Genomic DNA, 23126 nt, shown 5'->3' with positions numbered 1-23126 from the left:
GCGTACAACTTCCTGTCCTGCTTGATCTGGTTTTGTAAATTAATGCATCACAGTTCCAGCTGCAAGGGAACGCAAGAGGGGGGATCTAGTGTTAGCTAACACATTGACTTCCGATCAGGTGCCATGAATGAGTAGTCGGACTGTACAGCACTTTATGTTACATCTTTTTGGATAAAATGTGCTTAATAAAAAAGTTTGATTTGATTTGAAAGGTCTAGACGCAAGGAAATACTCACTAAAAATGTCAAGACTGAGCATAATTTGGGGGTTTTGTATTGCAGGGCAGTCTAGATTGTACACCCCATGATACTAGCTCTTGACTGGGCAGCCAGGGATCAAATCCAACAGTGCATCTGTCCTGCATGTCACTCTCCTCTCCTGTCCTGTTTCCTGCTCCATCCACTGCCTGGCCTCCACTAAATAAAGACTTAAAGTCCTGAAAAAAAATTAAATATGAAAAAAAAACAAAAAAAAACGGAGTCCCTCTAATGCAATACACCCAAACATGGGATCACCAAGTCAGTGGGTAAACTGTATCAAAATGTTTGCTACCAGAGTTAGCACCACAGGCCTTTGATCCTCTGTGCAGGTTAAAAACTGCCTGTCATATCACTCAGGAAGAAGTAATATACCAGTATAGGCAAACACAGAATAAACAGAACTTAACCTCCATTTCTTGGTCAAAAATACTGCCAAACAACAGTGAGCTAAAAGATGTCATCTGTGTTTGTTTACCTATGTATAGAGCATTATATCTCTTTACTTCAGCTAATACACACTCTTTTGGGCCAACAGTAGCAAAAATACTTGAAATATCTTTAACTTACAAGTACTTTTGATGCATTATAATGAAGAAGACAACATTTAATCTGATAATTGACCAAAGATGGGCTTTTCATGCTTCTATACCGAGCTAGCTAGCCAAATCCAACATGTAGGCTCAGGGCAGCGTTTCCTTTTGTCCCCTGGATTTTTCAACTATGATTCACACTCCTGTTTTCTCTCTAAAACTTTAAATCACAAACACTTGATAATGTTTTCAAAGAAGAAACGGCTATAAGGGAAAAGGTCAAGCAAAACAGAGAAAGTATTTTAAGCAGGGACACTTACTGAGGCTCATCTGAAGAACCAAAGTGCTGCATCACAAACGCTCATCCCAGGGTTCTGATTTGAGTCCCTACATGAACCTGGCAGCTTGTGTTTATTTGCTTCTCACCTGTGCAGCATCTTTATGGAGAAGAGAATCGATGCCGCCATGTTCCAGAGTTTACAAATGAAGTCTAAAAGTCTGTTTTGCCGTTTGTAGTCTTTTCATGTGATGAGCGTGAACCCGGTCCTGCAGGTATGTTTTTCATCTTTCCTTGTAGCCTTCAGCGTTACACCCACACAAACACCACGGCCTGTGATGTTTGACTGCAACGCTTTCATCCCTCTTACGCGTCAAAACATGTTTATGTAATTGTGAATGAATGTCTGAGATCATTTATGCTGGGAAACACACCTGTCTCAGATTGTGGAGTTTTTAATTAAAAACAACAAAGTAATCTCAGGAAATACAACACGGCACAGAGAGTGCTTCCAGGTCAGTTTCATCATTTGCTTTGCATATTGTATAACAAAGGGTTTTATGTATTAATGTTGCAAAACACAAGAATGAATAGGCTGCAGTCAGATATTGCATAAACTTAACCATGTGTATGAAATGCAGCAGGTGTTACAAGTACAGGAAGAAAACAAGACTGAATAAATAAATGATTCTTATATCACTTTCCTTGGGTTAAAAAGGTTAAATTGGCCATTAAGTAAAGAAAACAACATAAAGCTCTCTCCATGCTCAGCCTCAGTGAGGTTAAGTCTTATTCAGCTGGCTCAATCCACACAACAACCTGCCAAGGCCGATTCAGCACAATTCAGAAACCACATCAGCCTCAGCGGGCAAATTACCCAACAACATAATGAAGGTGAAAACAAATTAGCAGCAAGTTCATTAAAATCTTCAGTTGTTCGACAGACTCTAAAGTTTGTGGTGAGAGCAGGTTCTGCCAACACATCTGCTGAATGAACTCCACTTCATGCCGCTGATTCAACACAGTTAGCATAAAGTAAAGCAGGATTAAATGATGGGAGGTTGGGGGGAATATCTCAGGATTTTTACATGGATCTGGATTTTATTGTGATAGTTTGTCATTATGTTTTAAAGACTTATTCGACACGATGACAACATTTTTAGCCCACAAAATTTTTATCCTATCCATTCCATAACTTTTTAACCCATCTTGTGTCCTCTGATGTGTTTTTTTTTTAGCTTTGGATGCCCATGAAGCACATTTTCATGATAAATTCATCCATTTTTTTAGAGGCTGTGAGGAGTTTCTCAGTGATCTTGAAAAAGTCTCCCTTCTAGATATATGCCTGATTGTAACCAATACTTTAACATGTCATTATCTCAGTCTAATTGCTACCTCTAGGGCCATGTTCACATGCAACCAGGTATTTTCAAAAAACAAATATCCCCCTCACAATCGTTTTTAAAAAATACTTTCTTCCACACACAGGGAAAATCCCCTGAGAAGCAGGGGAGAAGTGGGTGCCGGCGTCCATACGAAACCATGAAACCAGAGTTTTCCAAAATCTTCACTTTGGCCGGAGTTTTCAAGAAACATTGTTTTTTCGTGACGTAAAGGTGTGATGTCGTGTGGCCGACAGGTGTAAACATATACAAATATATATGGTTTTCCAAATACCTGGCTACATGTGGCCATGGCCTCAGCTTCATGATTGGGCCCAGAGCAGACTGATTAGGTCTCCCTGACAACACAACGCAGGCTGATGAATTTCAATAGTAAGAAGAGAGATCTGCGTTTTTCTCTGCTGAAAATGATTTCTGTGATTAATTTTGTAGTGATGGTGGACACTGGAGCCTAACTGTCAGACAAAAAAAGGACAGAAGAGCAGAAGAAAGCTGAACAGTAATGCGATACAGCACGAGCTAAATGCTAACACAGGAGCTAAACTGTTTATGCTAATGTCCATTCTAACCCACAGTCAGCAGTTATTCTGCAGTGGTCTGTTCAAACTTGAGAGTCTATCAATAAAATGAAGAGTGAGGTTCCGTTAGCTCCGATTGGTAAATGACTGACAGGACATAACTAGGATTCACTGCTGTTACACCTTACAGATTCGTCTTACGTCACCAGGCTGTCAGCATCGCTAAATATAAACGGCTGCTAAGCTACTTACAAACTGACAGTGTTTACTTGTTGTCACATTAGCCCACAGACACATCAGAGCACCGGACTGCCCATGTTGCTAACATATAGCCGGCTACTACAATGTTTGCTTGATGTCATGTTTCAAACCATATCACTATGTAACTGTCCTGATAAATACGTTACCTCGGCCCATCATATCCAGTAAAAGTTTTCTTGAACAAAGTAAAGTTGTTTTGATCCGATCTCCATTTAATTCCAAAACAAACACATGTCTTGCTAAAAGTAATTCACAACAGTGTGCGGAGACTCCGGGCCACAAGGTGGCAAAGGAGTCCAATTAAAACAGATCCTCCTCATAGCATCTTTAGGTGTATAAGTTACTTGAATAAAAACAGTCCCTGTGTCCTCTAGTACTTGAAGTTCTGCAGTGCTGAAAAAATGTTTTAGTTAAACCATCTCATCTCACAGGAGCAAAGTTTGGACCATTTTGCTTTACGAGGTAAAACAACCTCAGCAGGTACGCTCCTAGTGATGGGAGCTCAGGCTGTTTTCAGTGATCCAGCACATTTGGCTCAGCAAGAACCAGCTCACAGCTGGCTAAGTGTCTTCACAGGGTCTTTCTTTCTACATGGCCAAATGTGAATTTGTGTTCTCCTGAGAAAACCTGACCTGACCACAGAAATATCATCTAGAAGCAACCAAACTGATGCTTACAATCTCATTTTGAATTGTGGATTATGAACAGACAATTTCAAAATCACCTACACACATGGATAAAAACGTGTTTATTTTGTTTACAAACTTAAAAACCAAGGATTTCTTTCTTCTATCTGGGAAGAAATCTGAAATAAAAAGGCTCAACTATGAAATCATTCTCCACCTGAAAGCACAAAGAAGCAAAGTTCAGTCACGACCCAGTTTCCAGTTGTATTTTCTCTTGTTTCAAACCAATTTTAGGACAAAGCTAATTGCTTGCTGAATCTAACAATTCCTCTTTTTCTGATTCTCAACATTTCTTCACTGTTTGACTCAAACACTAGAGAAGACTCACGCAGCGGCACTGAAAATGCTTTAATGTGCTCTCGTCTTGTCTTCGCCAATTATTCCTCAGGAACAAGCAAAGTGAGCTTTCAAACCACGGAGAAAATCATGCCCAGTAGCCTCTTAATGCACTCCTTCAGGAAGTTTCCCCTCTTAGACGTGTTTTTATCTATCAAATGCATTCACATGTTTCTGTGTGAACACTATTATTGCAGGTGAAGAGATGAGAGGGCTCAATTAGAAAATCTTTGATATTTCAACCAAACAGTTGTGTTCAAATAATTCAGACTAATAGCCCAGAAAGTATGGAACTTGATTTATTACTGGAAAAATGGCGGTTGTAAATAAATGTTTAGGTTCAACCTTCACAAGATTTTAATGCAATAACAAACTCCTCTTTTTATGACTTTGTCTTAATAGACTGCATACTTTTTATATTAAAGAAGCGCAACATTCAACACAACCGTTTCAGAAGCGAATACCTGATAATGACTTGTGGCTGTAAACATTTATGTGGTCTGTACTTGAGTATGCACGGGGGTCATTTACATTTAAAAAGGTTGTAAATTTAGTTTAAGTAAACTTTAGCATGACATCATTGGCTTTAATCACATTTAACATAACTATCCAACAACAGAATTGTGGCTAGTGAAAACGCTGAGTGGCTAGTAACTCTGGGAAGCCACTAGCCACTGTGGCTGGTGAGCAAAAAAGTTAATGTCAATCTACAGTGGGTTGCAAAAGTATTCATCCCCATAACCAAAACTGAATATCTCGGCACAGAACAAAGGAAAAGTGTGTTTCATTTGTTTGCATGAAAGGAAATAGCACAAACACAACAATTCATCACTGTTTTTGTTCCTAAGCACTCTACTCCAGATAGATTGCACAAGTCTGTATTTCACTGTTGCAAAAGTATTCACACCCTTGCACCAAAGTTGTTATTTCGAGTCGAAAATGATTGCATACCATAAACTATTGCATCACAGAGTCACCAGTGACTCGTCCACAGTCACCCTATGCTTGTCAGCAGACAATAGCCATAAAGTCCAAGGAGCTGTCAGAAGACCCCAGAGAGATAGTTATAGGGAAGCATAGAGATGGGCAAAGCTATGCAGCTATTGCAAGCTCACTCAATGTGCCAAAACGTCTTGTTGCATCACTGGTCCAGAAGTGGAAGCGCCATGGTACCACTGTGAACCTCTGAAGACAGGGCGTCCCTCCAAGATCACGGCAAAAGCCAAGAGGAAACTGCTCAGGGAAGCTGAAGGAAACCCTCCCGTAACTCTTGAAGACCTGAAGAAGTCTCACCAGGTTGCTTGGACTAATGTACACAAGTCCACAATACCCCGCACTTTACACAAGGAAGGTCTGTGTGGGCAACATCTCAAGGCTCATTTGCAGTTTGATACCACACATCTGAAAGACACTCCAGCGATGTGGGAAAGAGTGATCTGGTCAGATGAAACAAAAATGGAACTTTTTGGCCTGAACACCAAGAAGTATGTTTGGCGCAAAGCCAACACAGCTGATGATCTGGCTCATACCATCCCGACGGTGAAACATGGAGGTGGGGCTGTTTCTCTTCCTCCGGTCCTGGTGAGCTTGTCCTTGTACAAGGGACTATGGATAGTGTGAAATACATTGACATCCTGGAGAAGAACCTCTTCAAGTCTGCAAAAGGCCTGAACTTTGGGAGGGGGTTCACCTTTCAGCAGGATAATGATCCAAAACATACAGCTCAAGTGACACAAGAATGGCTCAGGAAGAATAAAGTGAAGGTTCTAGACTGGCCAAGTCAAAGCCCTGATCTCAACCTGATAGAAAACCTGTGGCGGGATCTGAAGATTGCCGTCCATTGGCGATCACAGAGGAACCTGGCTCAGCTGGAGCGGTATTGCAAAGAGGAGTGGGCGAAACTGTCTAAACAACATTGCTCAAAACTCATTGCTGGCTATCCAAAGAGATTGGTAGCTGTTATTGTTGCCAAAGGAGCTGCAACCGAGTACTGACTACGACTTGATGACTTGGTGTGAATACTTTTGCAACAGTGAAATACAGACTTGTGCAATCTATCAATAGTAACAACAATTCAAAATCAATCAATACATAACAAAAATTTTGTAATTCAAGTTGCATTTGTTTATTTTACAAGTCTTTATTTGATCCGATTAAACATACTAAAACAATTCACTGCTGGGGGTTGAATAATTTTGAACACAACTGAATGTTTCCCAGGTTCACTCAAGGTCTAGACGTCATTTCACCTGCAAAACATCGCACCAGTTTTTATACGGTTGAAGCTGGAGGCGACAATCCATGAACACAATGAAACAAAAAGAGATGAGGAGCGGTGAAGCGATCAAATTAAATCGAACAATTATAAAGCAAATGCTATACAGCCTGGATGGCAGTCATTATAGAAAGCGCTGTATGTATGAGTACGAGGACTTCAGTCAGGGTCCTTCAGCGAGCTGCATTGTCTGACTTATCAACAAGGCCTAAAGACCGTGGGGTATTGTTAGTGGAAAAGGCTCGGCTGAAGAGAGGAGTTGTTTCGTGCTCTCAAATCATCACAGCAAGTAAGGGTGGAAAGAAAAATAGCTGAAAAACTCAGAGACGAAATTTGAGGTGAATTTTTAGACATGTTAGGACTGAACGAGGCGTAGAGGTGAAACAAAAGGAAGAAGCAACACTGGCATGACACACTTTTCCCTTTAAGATCCTTTTTCCAGATGGCCTCCTTTTCCTCTGATGAGATCTGCTCTTGCCGGCAGGACGACAGCGAGACACCATCTTATTTCACCCTTCTGTAAAGTGATGAACACAGCATCTCCCTGAAGCCTTATCTGCAGCAACACGGTAACACGCAGAGCGCCGCTCCACTCCCATATCTGCTAACACACGAGCGGAGAAATGTGACAGCGCTTGTAGAGTCGACTGTGTCTGAGCTGTTATCACACAAACAGGGGGTAATGTGTTTAAACACTGCCGCTGCTTTTGCGTTGAATCCTTGCTGCTTCATCAGATGAACATGTCAGGGTTAGAAACCGAAACCTAATAGATGAGTTAAACCCTGGTTTGGATCACGTAACAACACGAATGTGTCCCATCTTTACATACAGGAGGCCCGCTAACCCCCTCACCTGACAAATAGGAGCTGACAACAGAGAGGCTCGTTCATTTATCATCTGTGGGGTAAATGGAAAAAAATAAGCCATCCTTTTGCATACAGATTGCAAAGCCTTATGGGGAAGTCACTCAGCAAAGAGGCGCATCTGTGCTAATCTAAATCAAATCTCAGAGGTGTAGTCAACAAGTTTCAAGCTTGGTTTATTTTTACATCACATCAAACATATGTGGAAGTAAAGTTGCTGCTGCAAACAGATTTTTTAATCATTTATGTTTTTCAGCCTCTGGAAATTTGGTCTGAAGGAGGAAAAAATGCATTTATGAAATCAGACTGAGTCGCACTCAGCAATCCAAAAAATAAAACTTTCATAACTTGATTCAAAGCTTCAAAACGGTTTAGTCTTCACTAGTGATTGAACATCAATATCCACGACACACGTCCACCTCTATCATTGACCACAATAGAGCCTACACTGCTAAAGACTGAAATCTTATCAAGTGTTTTTGTCTTTTTTTCAGTAGAAAATGTCTTTTAGGACTCAATATAAGCCACATTCACCTGACCAGTCCAGAAAAATGTCTTGTTTTAAGTTATTTAAAGACAAAAATGAAGTCTGAATTGGTTGTTTTGAGACATTATTCTAATTCTAAGCAAATTTTTAAGCAAATGGTTCTTGTTACATTGGCAGATTTTTTTATACTTGTTACAAGAAATTCAGACCTCAATTTTGTCTTTAAATAACTGGGAACAAGACATTTTCTGGACTGATAAGTTGAATGTGGCTCATGTCAAGTATAAGACAACTTTTACTTAAAATAAGACAAAAACACTTGATAGGATTGTAGGAGCACACACTCACTGGCCAAAACACAGTTTACATACTAACAAAGCAACATATGTCCCTCTGTTGGTTTCTAATGCTAGAATAGAATAGAATAGAATAGAATAGAATAGAATAGAATAGAATAGAATAGAATAGAATAGAACTTAATTTGTCATTGCAACAAGTACAACGAAATTGCAGTTACGTCTCTTCCAAGACATGAAAGAAGACAAACTTAGACAGAGGAAGATCAGAATGGGATAAACCTAGGTGCCAGCTACCCAGCGCTCCTTTGACTAGATAAGCAATAACAACATTGGGAGAGGACAGGGGGAAAAAAACGTCAATTCCAGACTATTCCCCAGCAGGGGGCGTAGTTCGAGATAAAGAAAGAAAAAACACCTCAGCATATAAGCAAATGACAACAGACAAAAAACTCAAAGACTAGCACAAGTGTCACTGCTCAGCGAAGGGGGAGCGTGCACCCAGCCTTCATCAGGGGCCCCACACACCTACCCTCTGCAAAGTCCAAGGTTGTGTGTGCCATGTGAGTTCATGTGAGTGTATGTGTAAGTGTTCCAGGCAACCCATAGTACGTGTTTTACCTACCTGTAACTCACAAAAGTGCACTGGACTGGCATTCGAATTAGAAACTTCCCACCCCTAAACTCCTAATGAATTGATGTACTCTGAGTTATGACTTATGAAGTCACATCGGGTTAGAAAAAAATTATCATAGCAAGTTACTGCTCTAACGCTAATCATCTGCTCATGCGGTGGTTCTTAACCTGGGTTCAATCAAACCCTAGGGGTTCTGTGAGTCTGTCTCAGTGGTTTGGTGGAGGTCAAGACACACCCAACTCATTGTGTCAATTTGTGATGAAATGCCCCGCTTAGCCATATTTTAATCCATACTTACTATGTTGAGCAAAAGAAGGAAGTGGTCCGACGAATATGTACAACATGGATTCAGATGTATCAGCATCCTATCTGCATAATTTGCAATGCCAAGTTGAGCATCTCTAGTCTCGCACCAGCAAAAGTAAAGGAAGTGGCACTTACCAAGGTGGAGCCACACATATCTGAACTGGTCTCTTAAAGGCAGCAGCAGAAGTCACACTGATTTGCTGGTATGTAATTTGTTGTGAGTACATGCACTGTGTTGGTTGTGTTCTTGGAACAAGGTGATGTTTATGCGCCGTTCATTTTGTGCACCGCTAAAAAAAAACCATGTACCTATGTCTTAAATTTGAATAAATTCATATTATATTTTTCACTAATGAAGGGTTCGGTGAATGTGCATATGAAACTGGTGGGGCTGGGTTCCTCCAACAAGGTTAGGAACCAATGTGCTAATGTTAACACATCATTGGCAGCTGCTCTGGCGCTAGCTAATTTTCAGTTAATTAATCAATAATGACAAATGGCATAAAATATGAAGTATTTGAAGCTTCTGTAACCTTATATGCCTTTTCCCCTCCTCCTTTTTAAATGAGCAAGTTGCGGGCTCTTTTGGTGATTGAAAAGATTAAGAAAAGTATGTTTACATACCAGCAATCCTTGCGCTCAAACCGAAGTCGTCATTTGCCTGGAACACTTTCAGGTCAGGACTCTGAGATTTCAGCTGGGAAATTTCCGAGTTACAGGTTTCCTGGAATGCAGCATAAGAACAGTAGAGTAGATTCTTGTGTTAGTTTAAAATAGATACATCAAGCTGTGAAGACTTTGATGACTCTGTTGTTGTGTCTGAAATCACTCTCATTCATTCCCTACGCACTAAATATAGTGGACTGTATAGTCCCCTCATTCAGCAAAATTAATACAACATTTTGGGAAACATTTGGTATGGATTTGTAGACATCAAAGAAGAGGGAAAAAAAAACTCTGGACCTCTAGAATTTTTAAACCCTGATGTTGACTGTTTGCATCCTTGGACCCCACACTGCAAAAAAACTAAAAACTTATCAAGTGTTTAAGTATAAAATTGTCTTGCTATACTTGATTTGAGCTGCATTCAACTTATAAGTCCAGAAAAATGTCATGTTTAAAGTTATTTGAAGACAGAAATGAGGTCTGAGTTGCTTGCAATGAGTAAAAAAATCTTTCAATTGAACAAGAAAAATTAGCTCAAAAATTTGGTTAAAATTTGATTAATGTCTCAATACAAGCAACTTTTCTCTTGTTCAATTGGCAGATTTTTTGTCTTTGAATAACTTGAAATAAGTCATTTTTCAGAACTAGTCAGGTGAATGTGGCGCAAATTAAGTTTAAAAAGACATTTTCTACTGAACAAGACAAAAACATTTGATAAAATTTCAGTTTTTGCAGTGCAGAAACCCAAATAGCAATTAGTGTTTTTGGGTGATGCTAGTTTTAACACTTTGTATGAACTGTACTGTCAGAGGCCTGTTGTGGATTCTGCTGTAAAAGACAATCTGAGCCGTCTGGCATTGACTGAGAGGAGAAAATAAAAAGAGGAGGAAGATCTGGTCTGTGTGATATCAGGCCTATTTTCGGTAAAACGCCTCTCCACAGACACATTTCATTCCCGGAGCTGTGTCAAATTTCTCTGATAGGTGTAGCGTAATCTCATAGAACATCTCTCCGAGTTTGTTTTGAGGGTTTATTTATCCGGGGAGTGTCAGCCCGGCACGGCGTCCCCCCCCGTCTCTCTTCGCTCATTTACCCACTTCCACTGTTTCCCATCACATCACAGCCTGCCGTCTGCTGCTCGCTGATGGGGCTCTTATGAGGACGCTGCTTGTTGAGGAAGCGGGAAGCATTGTTAATTTATTTCCCCCTAACCACATTTTCTCCTGTCAGTCCGGGAACGGTGACTCTCAAATCACAAATCTGATCTCTAACCTCTGCAGACGTTTCAGACGTGCATTGAATTGCATTTGGCATTAAACGGCTCGTAAATATTTTTGGCTCGGGATGCATTCGTGCAAAGTGACCCCTTGAGGTTGGGCTCAAGTCTGTGGCTGTTTACCTATTCACAGTGTTTGCAATGACATTTTTTATGGTTGCAGTAAAATTTGCAGGAGCTGGGAATCACTGGCCTCTATTTGCTGATACAATAAATTTAGTGGTTCGCAATTAAACATTAAATTGATTAATTCATGATAATTAAAATCAGATGAGGATGGTTTAATTATAAATAAGAACGGCTGTGATGATGGAGGAAGCACTGTGAGGATGAAGTTTTGATTAACAATGAATTTTCTTTTTTATTTGAGGACACGTGCGGAGCAGTGGAGTGTGCCGCCTGTCTGGCCCAGATTTTAAAGGACAAAAGGAAGCAACAACAAGCTCATTTCTCCACAAGAACACTGTTTTTCTCACTGGGGAAGACAAAGAAAAAAAGAAAGACAGCCCAATCCATTACAAAGCCTCCAGAATTACATTTTCCTCAGATACAGTGCAGCCCAGTGTGTGACCTAACACACCATGTTCCTGGAGATGGAAACAATTTGGCCCAGCTTGGCTAATTTTCTCAGACTATGTACTCACTGACAGCCGAGATGGTGCAACACTAAAAAGCAGCATCACACTGAGGGATGTTTGTGACTGGAATTTATTGCACATAAGTCACGGTCTTCATAACAGCACACTCTTGAAACATCTGGTCTGTTAACCTCCGGCACGACTCACGAGCGAGCTTTAACCCCGGGCTTTTTCGTTGCGCTGATGTACTGCTGCAATTTTTGTGTCAATGGATGGAGAAGCTGGAGGAAGAGCTGTACGTCTTTTGTTCAGCGCTTCAGTAACGCAGAGAGAAAGAAAAGAGGGATGAGTTTGGGACCAGATGGCTCCCCTTGAGAACGACTGAAGGGTGTGAATTGAATTAAAACAAATGAATTATATTGGGTGGGTTTTTTTGATTGAATTGTGCCCTCATGACTATCACCAAGGGACGGGAGTAAAAGGAAAATGCGTGTTGTGAAACGAGGAGCTGTTTGTGCGTATGGGTTTTTTTATTTATGCTGTGGGATTTGGGGGCTGGTGGAGACGCTACAGAAAGCACTCCGGGGTTATCACGGCAGTTATTTTGTTTTGATGACATCAGTCTGACGAAGTTTTGTGGTCTTTGGCTACTCATGAATGAAAACACTGAAACGACTAACAGTGTGTATCTCTGCAGTCACGATAACCTTGGTGCATTGCTTGTTTTTCCACTACAGGAACAAGAAAGATGCTTTTTCAAATCAATGGTCTGGAGGGAGTTTACTGCGTTGTGTTTATGTGAACGATGTCATGCAATTGACTCGTTCTTCTCCGGTTGCGAAATTTGATTATACAGTTAAAAGTCCCACAAGAACAGCTTTTAAAAATCTGCTTACACAGCTGTACCATTTTATCAAACTGGGAAACAAACATCTCATTGTGTTGCAACATAAAAAAGAGATGATGTTGAAACTGGACCAAGACTTTGAAGCCCTGCGAGCCGAGGTAAATGCTAATGCTGGCTTTCAAACTCCTGTAGCTTGGCATGCTAGCATCCTCACATGTAGCAAGTAGAAGTAGATGGAAAGTAGAGGGAGAATTGTCAGTTTAACAGGTATTTTATCATAAACTAACTTACTGAACTATTTAAAAGCATCATGACGGTGCAAAAGAAGACATTAGGGCTGATAAGAGTCATCACTCTGAGTTTATACTCTGGGGGTCATGAAAGTCTAAAACACATATCAGAATGATTCAGTTTGTATTTGTAGAAGAATTTCTCAAAACCAACAACTCTTATTAGAGTCCTCGGCCTCTGCTCAGGCCGAGGACTCTACTGTCTTCTATCCATTGCTTTCTTATTGTTCCGCACTTCAGTAGATCGCCTATTAAAGACCTGCTAAACATGCTCAAAAACTCACCAAAATTGGCACACACGTTATGAACGCCCAAAATGTACATATGATACCAACCATGACCCCCCTACATCCCATAATATTCTCTCTAGCACCCCAAAAAAAGCCCTCAAAACCACACCAAAATGGATTTGGACAGGAGTGAAAATCCACTCCTATGTCACTCTCTAATCCCAAGTCAGTTTATCCTCTAATGGCCAACCATAGCCAGGATTCATCCCCAGGAAACCATGAATGAAAGATAAATCTCTTATTTTGAAGGTAACATACCCTCCATTAAAGGCCAAGTCATGGCACCAAAGGAAAAGTTAAGGGCTCACTAAAGTTTTAAGTATTCATCCTATGGGGGTTTAAAAAAAAAAAGTCAGTATCAAATTTCATTTCAACCATCCCACACCTGGGGGGACATTTCATTTAAAGCTCAAAATCTCATGTAATGTCAGAGATAAAAGTCTAATAACTGGATCATTAAAGTCATTTTTTTTTGTAAATCTCAGGGCTGTTTACTAAATAATAAGCCAATTAAAACCCTAATCACGGTGTCAGATGACAAGCCAAGGGCTAAACAAATTAATTATTATTCACCCTGTGGGGACACTGATGTCAGTATCAGATTTCAAGATACTTTATCAAACATTTGTGCAGAATTTCAGAGACCCAGTTTAGAAACCACCGTTTAGAAGCTCAAAGACCACTTTAGCTCTGGTGTCAGCTGTAGCTGGGATATAACTTCTGAGGACCATGAGTATAACAGTGTTCGACTAGTTAGTGTTAATATAGTATAAGTAGATGTATAACATTTATTTCATCTATATGCAGTTGAGGTAGATAAATATAAAGGAGATCATTACAGTAAATGGGGTTCAGCCACTGAGCACCATAAATGTTTGCACTCACCTAAATGGAAATCTTTTCAGAAATTGCACCTTTAAATTATCTTTTAAATATGTTTAATGTTTTTTTATTATTATTTTTTATTTTTATATTGATTAATTTATTTATTTGTTATGTTTATTTATTTATCTATATATTTATTTTTTATTTTCATAATTATTTATTTATTTAGATTTATTTTAATTTTTGTATTTCACAGGTATTTTTTTTTTTTATTTCATGTTAGCTGCTATCTGTTTTAATTCATCTTATTTTATTTATTTTTTCTGCAGTTTTGTCAAAAGTGTCTGTTTTTAAAGTGCTTTACAAATAAAGTTGGATTGGATTGGATATCTAACTATCTGGATCTCTGGATCTTAACCCTTTTTCAAACTGATGATGTGATAAATTTAGATCTTCGAGATTACAAACTTACCAATGTATTGGGATTGAGAGACAAAATGCCTGGATGCATCTTATGGGTGCCATGACAGTGAACTGTTCCAACTACTTTTGGTTGAAGTATTAACAAAAAAAAATACATTGATTATCATTCTGGTGTAGAAAGACAGGTAATTGGATTATCAAAGCTGGGGTTCATCCAAGAATATACCTCTCCTATTAATAAATCAAAATAAAGTGGAAATGTAACCTGCTGTTGGTGTCTCTTTAAAGGTCAGGGGGTCACCAAAACTGTAACATTCAATCCTCTTGGCACCATGAAGACTTGTGCCAAATTTCAGGCCAATCAGTTGACTACTTTTCCAGATATTTCTGTTTGAAATGCAGACTAAGACAATCCCTCAGAGTCCTCCTTTGAGATTTCACATCACAGCTTAGCATCTTAAATTCCTCCAGTGGTTATTTGCATGCTAACATCTATTTTTCCCTCAATTGGATACATTTAATGGCTTACTGAGCTTGTTACAGGACTTAGGCATTTATTACCATACAGAGTCTCTTAATCCACTCATTAACTCACTCTGCAAACCTTTGTCATGCTTCATCCCAGCCATGGTTTGTTGGTGTTGTTTTATGGCTTTTAATTGGTCGCTGATGTTTCTGGGGAACTGGATGGTTATGGTGAGTTAACCGCAGGTGCCCTCAGTTTTGAAGCTCAAATAAGAAGAAGAAGCAGCAGAAAGTGTTTACAGATTTGGAGTGTGATGAACGAGTACAGGGCATTAAAATATATGCTCTGTGCATAAACAGTTTTTTCCCACCATTAGAGGATTACGTGGCGAGCAGAGTGGGGGATTCCCATTCCTTTAACTGTGTTTTCTGCAGCCAGTGACATTTTCAGAGTTTGGCTGGTTCCAATATTGATTCCCGACCACCAGAGGACAGAAAGCGGGTTCCAAATCTGATCTGTAGAGGTGCTGTTGCCAAACAACTCTCCTGAGAGCCCAGCCATAGCAACATAAACCTCCCACTAAACTGCTGTTTCCTTTCACCCCTTGAATGTTAGTCCAAAGTTCACTGGTGTTGACGCAGCTCAGGCTCGGTCCACTGACTTCAGAGGGACAAACATGGGAAGGGGTTTTCAACACTTACAATGAATGAAGAGAAACATCTGTGGGGTTTTCAAAACAAACAATGGGTTTAAAAAAAGATGGACCCAACCGAAGGGATGAATGAGTCAAACGCTCAAAGATTTTAACAGCTGGAGAGGAGTGCTGTTTGAGGACTCCCTTTATACCAATGGGTTGACTTTATGGTAGAATTAGGGCTTTATCTGTTTATTGTTGATTATCTGTGCTAGTTTTTTGATACATTTAAACATTGACATAAAAAAAGCTAAGTGTTAATCATTAAATACAGTTGGCGAACCAGTTGGACTCACAATGTTGTCAAGCTCATCTACACTGGATGATTAGATTATACTTTGTAGATTTAAAGAAATCTGTGGATTTCATTTGTTTGGATTAAATCCTTTACCAACTAACTCTTTCTGGCACTTGGAGAGCAGCACGGGATGAAGAGTTAGCTTTCTGCTAACCAGGTATACGTCAAATACTTGTGATTAACTCATGCTAACATGCCAGTCAGCTGCATGGCTCTCACGTCTCAGCTAGTGAAAGTGTTTACGTAGTCACTGTTGGAGGCAGTGGGTGTGTGCTGAAGCTGGTACTGATCCAAAGGGGAGGAGCCCAATTTGAATGCTGTGTTTACTAACAACAAAAATTCCTGCAAACCCTACCTTTAATCTAAAGGGATTAACAGTCAAAATTTTGTCTGGAAACTTTGCCCCTTTCTATCTTGGGTCACCATCCACTGAAATGGTTTGACTCATTCAAACCATTACCATTTATACTGTTCATATTTTTAAAAGGAACACCCAAAACCTACCTTTTTTAATCTGGCTTTAAGCTGATTATATTTATTAAAATTTTATGTTATATTTTAATTTATTTTAACCCTTTTATTTCGTTTTGTTTCTACATTTCAGTTCATATTTTTCAATGGAATTTTATTGTTTGTTTAATGATTTTCCTTTTATTATTCTATTTTGGCTGATTTTATTATGCACCTGATGTTAAACTTTCTCATTTTACCATATTATTTATCCAACTTTTATTTTATATTATTTTATTTATTTTTGTATTTACACATTTACTTATCTTACCCTCTAGTATTTGATTTATTTTTATTTTTATTAATTTATGTATTTATTTTTAATTAATTGATTGCTATTTTAGCTTTAGCTGCTGTGTTTCCTCATTTTAATTCAATATGGCGTTTCCTTAGTCCTCTAATTCTGTTTTCAGTCAGAATTTCCTTATTAAGTCTTTGTGTGTTTTAGTAAGTGAGTGTGTATATCAATATATATATATATTTTTTTCCCATGTAAATCACTTTGTATTACAAAGCCCTGTATGGAAAGTGCTATACAAATAAAGTTTGATTGATTAATTGATTGATACCATAATATGTGGTGTTTAAACCCCAAAAGGAAAACACAAAATACCAGCTGTTCCTTTTAACAGAACAAACCTCATAAATCCAAAGTTAAAAACAAAGGATCATTACCTTCCATTGCAGAGGCTGCAGGATCAAAACCAGGTATCAGTACCATCAGATGACAGGTCCAGGACAGGCAGAGAGTCAGAATCTGGACACCTGAACAGATACTAGAGCTGGGGGCAAACTGGCCAAGAAATTGGAGTCAGAGGAGGTTTAATACTGGCCTGATTGCAGATGAGCTGCAGCTGGGTGCTCAGGTGCTCTGAGCTGCTTGATGAGGTGGGTGTGTCCAACAAGTAAAAGGCTGCAGAAGAAAGGTGAGTGGAAAAAAAACTGCAACACAAGAGTAGAACTGTCATACTTTGCCCCGTAAAGCTTGACCCATCAAAAATAACCAGACTTTATTTAGTTAGTTAGTTAGTTAGTTAGTTAGTTAGTTAGTTAGTTAGTTAGTTAGTTAGTTAGTTAGTTAGTAAGTTAGTTAGTCAGTTAGTCAGTTAGTTATGTATTTTGGAGCTGAAATGTTCATAAAACCTGTCAACAAAATCTACAAAATATCGCTTTATCATTTTGTTAGTAATAGTTCTTTCTTTCTTTCTTTCTTTCTTTCTTTCTTTCTTTCTTTCTTTCTTTCTTTATTTATTTATTTATTTATTTATTTATTTTGTTTATTTATCTTGGAACAGAGATGTTTATTAAATCTTTCAACAAAATACCAAAAAAATAAATGCTATATCACTTTGTTTGTAATATGTATTTATTTATTTATTCATTTATTTATTTTATTTGTTTATTTATTTTGGAACTGACATGTTTTTAAAATCTTTCAGCAAAATACACAAAAAAATATTGCTTTATCATTCTGTTAGTAATCCTTTTTTTTTAATTGGATGGTTTTGGCAACTTTTTAGTTTTTACATTTTTTTTTTTTTTTAGTTTTTATGATTTACCTGAAAAAAAATGTAAAAAAAAAAAGTGTGTGGGTGATTTCATGAGAGCAGCTATTTTTAAAAAAGGCCAAATGCAACTTGAGCTGCCTGTACTTGCATAATCACCCTCAAGGGGGAAGAATACATTTTTTTAAAACAGGTTTTTAGGGAAACTGTTGATCATGTTGATGAGATAGAGGTCTTTAAAACTCATGTATTGGATATGATACATTTGATTATAAATGGTTAAGACTTCTGTTAGATGTCTGGGCTTGCAGCCCCCAGTGGCCTGATGAGAAACTCATTTCTATTCTTTCATTTTCTGTTCCTTTGAGTGTCTTGATGTTGGATAATGATATATTGCTGCTGCAGCTGGAAAACAAAGTGCAGATGTTTTGGAGGAAATGAAAGTCAACATGATCTTTTTTCAGACAGGGGCAGCCCTGGTTGTTAACACAAGTTTATTGAAGTTGACCTTCCACTTTTTACTAAGCTATTTAAGTTGCTTCAAAACTTTACTTTAATTTCCTTGAATTGGTTGTCAGCTTATAAACACATAATGAACACAAGAAAAGCAAAAAGTCCAACCAATGCAATTATCACATCTGAATGACTCGTGGAGGAATTCAGTGTTTATATTATTCCATCTGTGTTGAGACTTCTTATTAACTTCACATTCATTTTACTACAGATTTGTATACAGCTGTAGATCTACTTTCAACAAACCTACTGCCACAGCTGAACATGCTTATTGTTTTAACACTATTATTAGTGCGCTTTCAGACGCTTCTGTATCTGCCCAACAAGCCTCATGACATCTGAGAGAAGAGGGGGGGGGGAAAGCCACAGATGAATTTAATTTCCTGTCGACCCTCGTGAAAGCAGCATGACTCCAGTTTAGCATTCCTGTAAAATTAGAGATTCCAACTACTTAACCCAGTCCGACACGTGAAGTCACTCAGCAAGACAAATAAAAGGTTTGATCCTGATAATTCAATCATTTTAGAATCCCATGAGCAGGTAAAATTAAATCTTACTTGTTTCAGCTTTAGAAAGATTTTGAGATGAGTGAAGTGAACAGGATGGGAGATTTCCATTGCTTGTCAAAGGGTTGGCAGATTCTTTGATTTAGCACAGATCTACGTTTTTTAGTGTCTGAACAGTCTGCACATGAAGAGCTTTGATCGAAATTTAAGATATCTGACACATCAGGGCGACAAAATGTTACATAAAACCCGCTGCAGGCCTCTTCAAAGGAGGGGAACTGTTTCTTCTTGGGATTATGACACTTTTAGAGTTTAACCACTGGAATTTTTAATGCGTGGTTGGATTTTTTCCCCCTTTTTGAAATTTGCATTTTTAGAAATAAAACTCTTAAAACACTCTCGTGCGTGCGGTTGGCAGAGTATAAATGGTGGTTGAGTTTCATGCTGTGTCCTGAGCTGGGAAGCCTCCCAGACACCAGTAGGGGGGATCACATGTGCAGAATTGAAGGGTATGAATATGGTTGACAGTGTTTCCTGTGTTTCTAAGCAGCTCCCCATTCAGCAAAGCCCCCAGCCTGTCAAAGTGACAGCTCCATTGACAGCACACTAGTGACACATTGAACTGGGGTGAATAATAACAGCGACTCAAACTGAAAAATAGGCTGCCTCAGTTGTCCTTTGTCAGGGATGCCATTAAAATTCAGAGGAAAATAGCTGGGTGAGAGACTTGAGAGCAATTACTTGAGAGGAAGCTGTAAGAGTGAGAAAAATGGGAGCTGATCTGAATCAATACAGTTCAAAGAAACATGTATTTAATGTTAAATTTGTCAGATTGTTTCTAATGTTAAATAACAGGCAATAAAAATGATTAAAGTGACATTAAATCAATAAAAAGGTGTTTCAAAGCTCCTCATACTTGTAATATACAAACCCTGTGATGAGCAGATCCATCTTTATATATTCAAAAAGTTTGAAAAAGAATCTAAAAATAATACTTCTTCAAGTGTAAATACCGTGTATCTCCAAGTCTAGTCATGTAACCGCAATCATGGAGAAGACTGCTGACTGGACTGATGTGGAGAAGACCATCATCAACATCCTCAACAAGGCTGGGTCACGGAGGTCACTGCTGAAAAGGCTTTTTTCAGAGTGCTGTGGTGAAGCAGATTAATGGAGTTGACCGGAAGGGAAAAAGTGGATCAAGCAACAGGGATGACCTCAGCCTTGAGAGGATTGTCAAGAAAAGTGGAGTCAAAGACTTCACGAGAAGTGGACTGTTGCTGGACTTCCACCAGATCCATGTGTGGTCCGTCTCTGTCACAGTGCTTCTTCTCATCTTTGTTGTTGTTAGTGTCCTCTAAAACGGTGTTTGTTAAAGTGGGGTCCCAGACCCCCTGGGGTCAGTGAGCCATAGCCAGGGGGTCTGTGGAATAATTTCAGAAACATTTGTAATCATCTTGCACCAATAAAACCAGCTATTTTTTTTCTGATTCTTTGCTCAAATGTAATTTTGTGCCATGAGATCAATTCTCATATAAAAAAAACCCAAAACAAAACACAAAAAATAAAGTATAAATGTAATTAAATTCTATTGTTGCAAAATACTATATAGTACATTAATACGGAGTGGGTCCTTGGAGAAATATCTAACCTGAAATGGCTCCATGGTCTAAAATAGTCTGAGAACCCCTGCTCTAAAAACCTCTGACCTGTTCACTACAAACCCTGACTCAACTCGTAGGGTCTGTAGAAATGAGCTGACGTGAACTTGGAGTCTTCTACTCTGAAACTGAAGATAAGCCAAGTGTTTTAAAGTCCTTTCAGTTCCTGACTTCCTCTAACACCCTGTGTGAGTTGATTCACTGGATTCCAGCATTATCAAAATTAAAATTTTGCTGCTGAGATCTCCTGATTCTAGGAACTGGGACGATGCTGAATTACAATGGAGAAGAGTTAATGGAAGTCAACTCATAGCTGTTTTCCAAACCACCAACTATATACTACAGGTGAATGTAGTATGTAGTAGGCACTACATACTACCTTCTGCTTTTGCTTATAGTACGTAGTGTGACTGTTCTGTTGGGTCTGTTTTGTAGTATACTACTCTGGTTTCTGGTTTAGGATGCAGAGCTACAGATGATGTTTTTGTTTTTTTCCCTTTATTATAAGTGTACAAATCAATCAGTGGGCAGATCTCGGCCTTTTAGTTATTTTGCCAATCATATCATATAGTATCATCATACTTGTTTTCTAATCTCACACCAAAAGTTATATCGTTTCCTGAAAATAAATCTGAAAGGGATTTTTATTTCCTACAGCTGATGGGAAAAAAAAACACTTCTATATAATCCATGTACGGTTTGCAAAGCAAATTAGCGGTTTATATGGGCTAATGAATTAGTAGAAGTAAAAATCTCTTTTACGACTGGAAGTGACAAGATTTACTTGTGGTTCTTTCAATTCACTTCACTTCTGTCTCACAGACCGTCTAACATTAGTATTGTGTTGTAATAATAATGCCAAATCATTCCAGTAGATGCCAGTAATTCACCGAAACCTGCCACCTGCATTGACAAACAGCGTTAGCGTCGTGCATTGTGGAAACAGTATACCAGGTAGACTGGTCCATTGCATACTGAGAAGTTTTCCTAGATTACTCAGACATCTTGGGATTTTTAGTATACTGCAGATTTTGCAAGTTTCCACATACTGACAACTACATATTGAAATTCAGCCAAAATAGTAGGCAGTGCTATTGTAGTAGGCGGTTTAGGAAAACATCCATTGGCAAGTGGTGTAACTTGTCGGCCTGTCACTATTCAGAGATGTCTGTAGGAAAGGTACTCCTGGAAGATGTTATTGGTGTGTGTATCTGTAAGTAGGTTTATGAGGGATGTGTGGGTTGATGTGCACGGTATGGTTTTTGTATACTTTGTACAGATCTTGGCAACAAAATTTCTTGCAAAGGGACAACAAAGGTCCATTCGTCTATCTATCTCGTCTTGTTCCTGATACCATACCACCCCTGAACCAAAACAGAATCAGAAGCATCTCGGACTAAAAAGACACAAACGGAAGTCCGTTCTGCATTTCATTTGGACTTCAAGGTCCTAGAGTCTGGACTGAGACTTTGAGATGTTTGAAGTCCAGCGTGAAGTTTCTTCAGTCTGTGATGATTTGCAGCTTTATGTCCTCTGCTGATGTTGGTCCACTGTGCTTTACTTCACTCCAAAGTCAACGCAGCTGTTAACCAGGAGACTTTAGAGCACCGCGTGCTTCCAGCTGCTGACAAGCTTTATGGAGATGCCGTATCGGGATTACTGCGCTTTATCAGCCAGCCAACTGGCCTGACCTGAACCCTGTGGAGAATCAACGGGCTGTTATCGAGAAAAGATGAGAAACACCCGACGCACAAGGACAAAAAAATAATAATAAAACGATTCAGACCAGCTGAAAGCTGCTATCAAAGCCACCTGGGCCATGCCACAGTGAGGCAGCAAGAAGACCAAACCAAGAGTTGGGTGGGTAAATGGTTTCATGTTCTAAAAGTTAGCAAGAAGTTTAACCTCTTGAACTAACTTATTTTTCTTAAAAATGAAGTTTTGGGACTTTCTACCATAGATAGGGCTTTAGATCAGAATGATACAAACTAACTTTTCACGACAGAAACCAACAAGAAATCAAATGTAGTGGGTTGGAAACGCTTTATTTTTTGTTTTTGTACTAAAACAGACACCCCCTATTATTTTTGGTTCTATTTATTTTTGGTTATAGAGAGTTTATATAGTTTAGTGTCTGTTTTGCTTTGTATGTTACTTGTGTTTTATTTTGATGTTTTTGAGACTTTTTATAGTTAATATGGAATATGAGTGTTCGATGAAGTTAAATTCAGATTAAATGAGCAACGGCAGAGCAGGACGCTAACGGTTTTCGTCTCTCTTTAATCCAGTTTTAAAACCATTATTTTGTGTTACACAGGGCACCCTTGCCTTTGCTAACCCTTTGCTATCAGCCCAGATTCTCCTAAACCTGGCGGTGGCATCACAAACGTGACGAGTGTTTTGATTAAATGTGTAACATGTCTCTTCTGTAAACATAAAGGAGGCTGGGTTTATGACCTTTACTGTAGCTAATCAGGAGATTGTTTTTGGCTTCACTTTTGGGAGCAGTTGTGTCATCCATATTTTCTATGTTCTGTTTAACTTTGACAGATTTGTCTCTGACTGTGCCATGAACAGATGTCAGTCAAAATGGGTCAGCCATGTTAACAAAATCTTGAAAAAATATCCTAATAATAAACTTT

At 38.8% G+C, this 23126-nt stretch overlaps 1 protein-coding gene across 2 annotated transcripts in view; it reads right to left on the bottom strand.

The window, feature by feature from the left end:
• The window catches only part of znf385d (zinc finger protein 385D), a 293782-nt gene that overhangs the window by 175843 nt on the left and 94813 nt on the right, over window positions 1-23126 (bottom strand). Inside the window, exons 1-2 of one of the 2 annotated variants that reach the window (XM_074682774.1) lie at window positions 16975-17080; window positions 9761-9860 (exon numbers count right to left, since the gene is read on the bottom strand). Coding sequence is in view for 1 of the 2 variants with exons in the window: in XM_074682772.1 (XP_074538873.1) it covers window positions 9761-9860 (100 nt within the window). In the remaining variant the exon portion in view is untranslated. Of the gene's footprint in view, window positions 1-9760; window positions 9861-16974; window positions 17081-23126 lie in introns of those variants that run through there. The other variant, XM_074682772.1, reaches the window with a different exon arrangement.

Source organism: Halichoeres trimaculatus, unplaced genomic scaffold, assembly GCF_033239565.1.
Source record: "Halichoeres trimaculatus isolate MK-OKI-2021-1 unplaced genomic scaffold, fHalTri1.1 fHalTri1_scaffold_12, whole genome shotgun sequence".
Lineage (NCBI taxonomy): Eukaryota > Metazoa > Chordata > Actinopteri > Labriformes > Labridae > Halichoeres > Halichoeres trimaculatus.
The sequence above is the reverse complement of the archived record's forward strand: the minus strand, read 5'-3'. Positions and strand labels throughout refer to the sequence as shown.